Genomic DNA, 2,443 nt, shown 5'->3' with positions numbered 1-2,443 from the left:
ATGTGCTTATATGTTCTTCACCGTTGTATGGTCGCTTGTAAGTTGGTTGTTGGTCATGACAATTTTGTTACTTTTCTTTTTCAATTCTGCCTTCCGTTGCGTTGATATACGTTTTTATTTTAGTTCAACATTTTTTTTTTTGTTTTTTGTTATTTGGCGAAATTCTACTTACCGACGTGTGCCCTACAGCGTTGACTATTAAAGCGCTTGCCACAGCCAAATCCACAATCAATACTTTACGAACTTTCAACAGTACATCAACTCTTTCAACGCTGCCGTCGTTGCATTGCTAGTGTGTGTGCGTGTGCAATTTATACCCTGTAAATTCTTCTTTTTTCGCTTACCAAGGATTTTAAACAAATTCAAGGATTTTTCAACAACAAGATGGTCGCTAACAAGGAATTCGCTTTTGCTATTCTGCTGCTCGCCGCCTTGATGGGCGAGGCTTTGTGTCAGCAAGCCGCTGAGGATAATGCTTCTGATGTCGCTGGTTAGTGTTTTTGGTGGAACATATTGAAAAGTGATAGTCTGTAAATGAAACCCAAAAGTATTCAAGTGTTGAAGTGTATTGAATGAACTTAAAATTAAAAAGGGAAAAAATAAGCGTCGAAGAAAGAAACCTGCTAAAGAAACCAGTTAAAAGCAAGTTTAAACGCTATAAAAAAATTCCATATAGTAATAATAGTTCGATAAAAGACATTTAAAATTATTGCGCGCGCGCCAAAGCCTTGCATTCATGAATTCTACATAAATGAAGAAACAAACTTTTTCATCGCCCATTAAAGAAATTTCAGAATTATGCTAAATACAAGGATTCAATTTCTAAATAGAGATTTACTTAACTTCATTTCAATTCTTATAATACCTATTAACCGTCATATCATTTCAATGCCGTTTTGCAGAAGGCCGCACATTCAGCCATCACTTCCTGAAGCGACTGAGTTTTGCTGTCATTCCCGGCGCCTTTGTGATTGGCGTGATCACCACACTGCTAGCCGCTCTCACCGTTGTCTCCATGAAGGGTCTGGGTGTCGGTGTAAGTATCTTATACTGCATGTACATGCACATACACATACACATTTGATCATCATAAAAATGTTTGCCCCATATGTCTCTTTCCCACTCTCTCCATAACACATTGACTTATTCAACTCTTTAATTTATACTTCAAATTCAGGTGATCCTTTTAATTTTGGCCATCGGTCAGATGCTTTCACGCGCCATTCCACAAGTGCACGCTGCTGCCTATACCGCTCCAGCACCCGTGCCGGTAGTGTACTCGCATTCGCACACCCAACAGCCCGTTTGGCTTGAGAAGGAGTGGTAAAATTAAGATGGAGAATAGTATGGACGTTGTTACCTCAGTGAAGAGTCCCAAACGAACGCTGAAAAGAGACCAAAAATACCATTAACTTTTAATTATTAGTCAATTAATTAATTTAGTTAGTTTTAATATTTATTTATTTGTTTATTTATTTATTAAAAATGAAAAACAAAAAAAGCCAAAAGCAAGCAAAGAGATTAACGAAAAATAAAATATGTTAAAAATGTGCGCATTGAAAAGTGAAATGATTTAAGTTGTTTGTTAAACTATTCAGTATTCAGAACTGATGTCAGCACTTCCTCGGTTTTTAGTGCGCAACCAGCATAGATAGTCCCGAACGTGACCATTACAGTCTGCACGTTTTGATCGATGACTGGCCATGTAGAAAGAAGAAAGTGTTTACAATGGCATAAAATGAGTCGATAACATTTGGAAAATGAGGTCAAATACTGTGTTTGGGAATGATTTCTCAATTTCGATAAAAGGTGGGAGTATGTGTGGCCATAGTCTGCTGAGATTTGTATAGCCATTTTGCGACGACCAAGCGTTGAATGAAAGGCAAAATAACTAAAAAAAAAAATAAATAAAAAAATATTAGTGATACATCTAGCCACTACTTACTTAATGGTGAAATTAGCTGCAAACAAATAAGTTTAATAATACATTATAAAAATAAACTCCGCGTGATTTTTAGAATATCCAGCGTTTAGTTGTCCCTTGGTTCGATGTTCCCTTTCGACATAAAACTTAAATGTTAGAAAAGGTTTTTCTAAAAGCGACCGAGAGTCTTAGGTACTATGCACTGCCTATCGAAATGTAAAAATCATAATTATTTAATGCAAAATTTTTAATAAACATTTTTTAGTATTTTTTATGAGGAGCTTTTTCAAGGCAGAAATACATAATGATCTGCCTATTTAGAAAAAAAAAAACTATTACTAACGCTATTAGAAAAAAACCTTTTACTTCATTTGATGCTTCATGCTCTCTAGCTCATTCGGTTATGGCGGCCGCCGGCAGTTTATAAGTCATTAAATTTTAAATTGCAAATTTGAAGTCGCTGAACATTTTCCTTCTTTTTTTATAGTTTTTTGTCCTGGTGGTGTTACGTATTTTCTC

At 35.7% G+C, this 2,443-nt stretch overlaps 1 protein-coding gene across 1 annotated transcript; it reads left to right on the top strand.

The window, feature by feature from the left end:
* Window positions 1–267: 267 nt before the first annotated feature.
* LOC128858594 (protein apnoia) lies at window positions 268–1,455 on the top strand. Its single transcript, XM_054094997.1, has 3 exons — window positions 268–490; window positions 903–1,036; window positions 1,178–1,455. Exons 1-3 carry the CDS (start codon window positions 385–387, stop codon window positions 1,325–1,327), a joined length of 390 nt encoding a protein of 129 aa, XP_053950972.1. The 5' UTR covers window positions 268–384; the 3' UTR covers window positions 1,328–1,455.
* Window positions 1,456–2,443: the final 988 nt, after the last annotated feature.

This window comes from Anastrepha ludens, chromosome 2 (assembly GCF_028408465.1).
Source record: "Anastrepha ludens isolate Willacy chromosome 2, idAnaLude1.1, whole genome shotgun sequence".
Lineage (NCBI taxonomy): Eukaryota > Metazoa > Arthropoda > Insecta > Diptera > Tephritidae > Anastrepha > Anastrepha ludens.
This window is presented reverse-complemented; position numbering and strand designations above follow the sequence as displayed.

Bases quoted from the DNA above. Each gene is read 5' to 3' on its own strand.
- LOC128858594 (XM_054094997.1), top strand. From the start codon at position 385: ATGGTCGCTAACAAGGAATTCGCTTTTGCTATTCTGCTGCTCGCCGCC. The intron at 491-902 runs GTTAGTGTTTTT...GCCGTTTTGCAG, and splicing joins TAATGCTTCTGATGTCGCTG to AAGGCCGCACATTCAGCCAT. The intron at 1,037-1,177 runs GTAAGTATCTTA...CTTCAAATTCAG, and splicing joins TGAAGGGTCTGGGTGTCGGT to GTGATCCTTTTAATTTTGGC.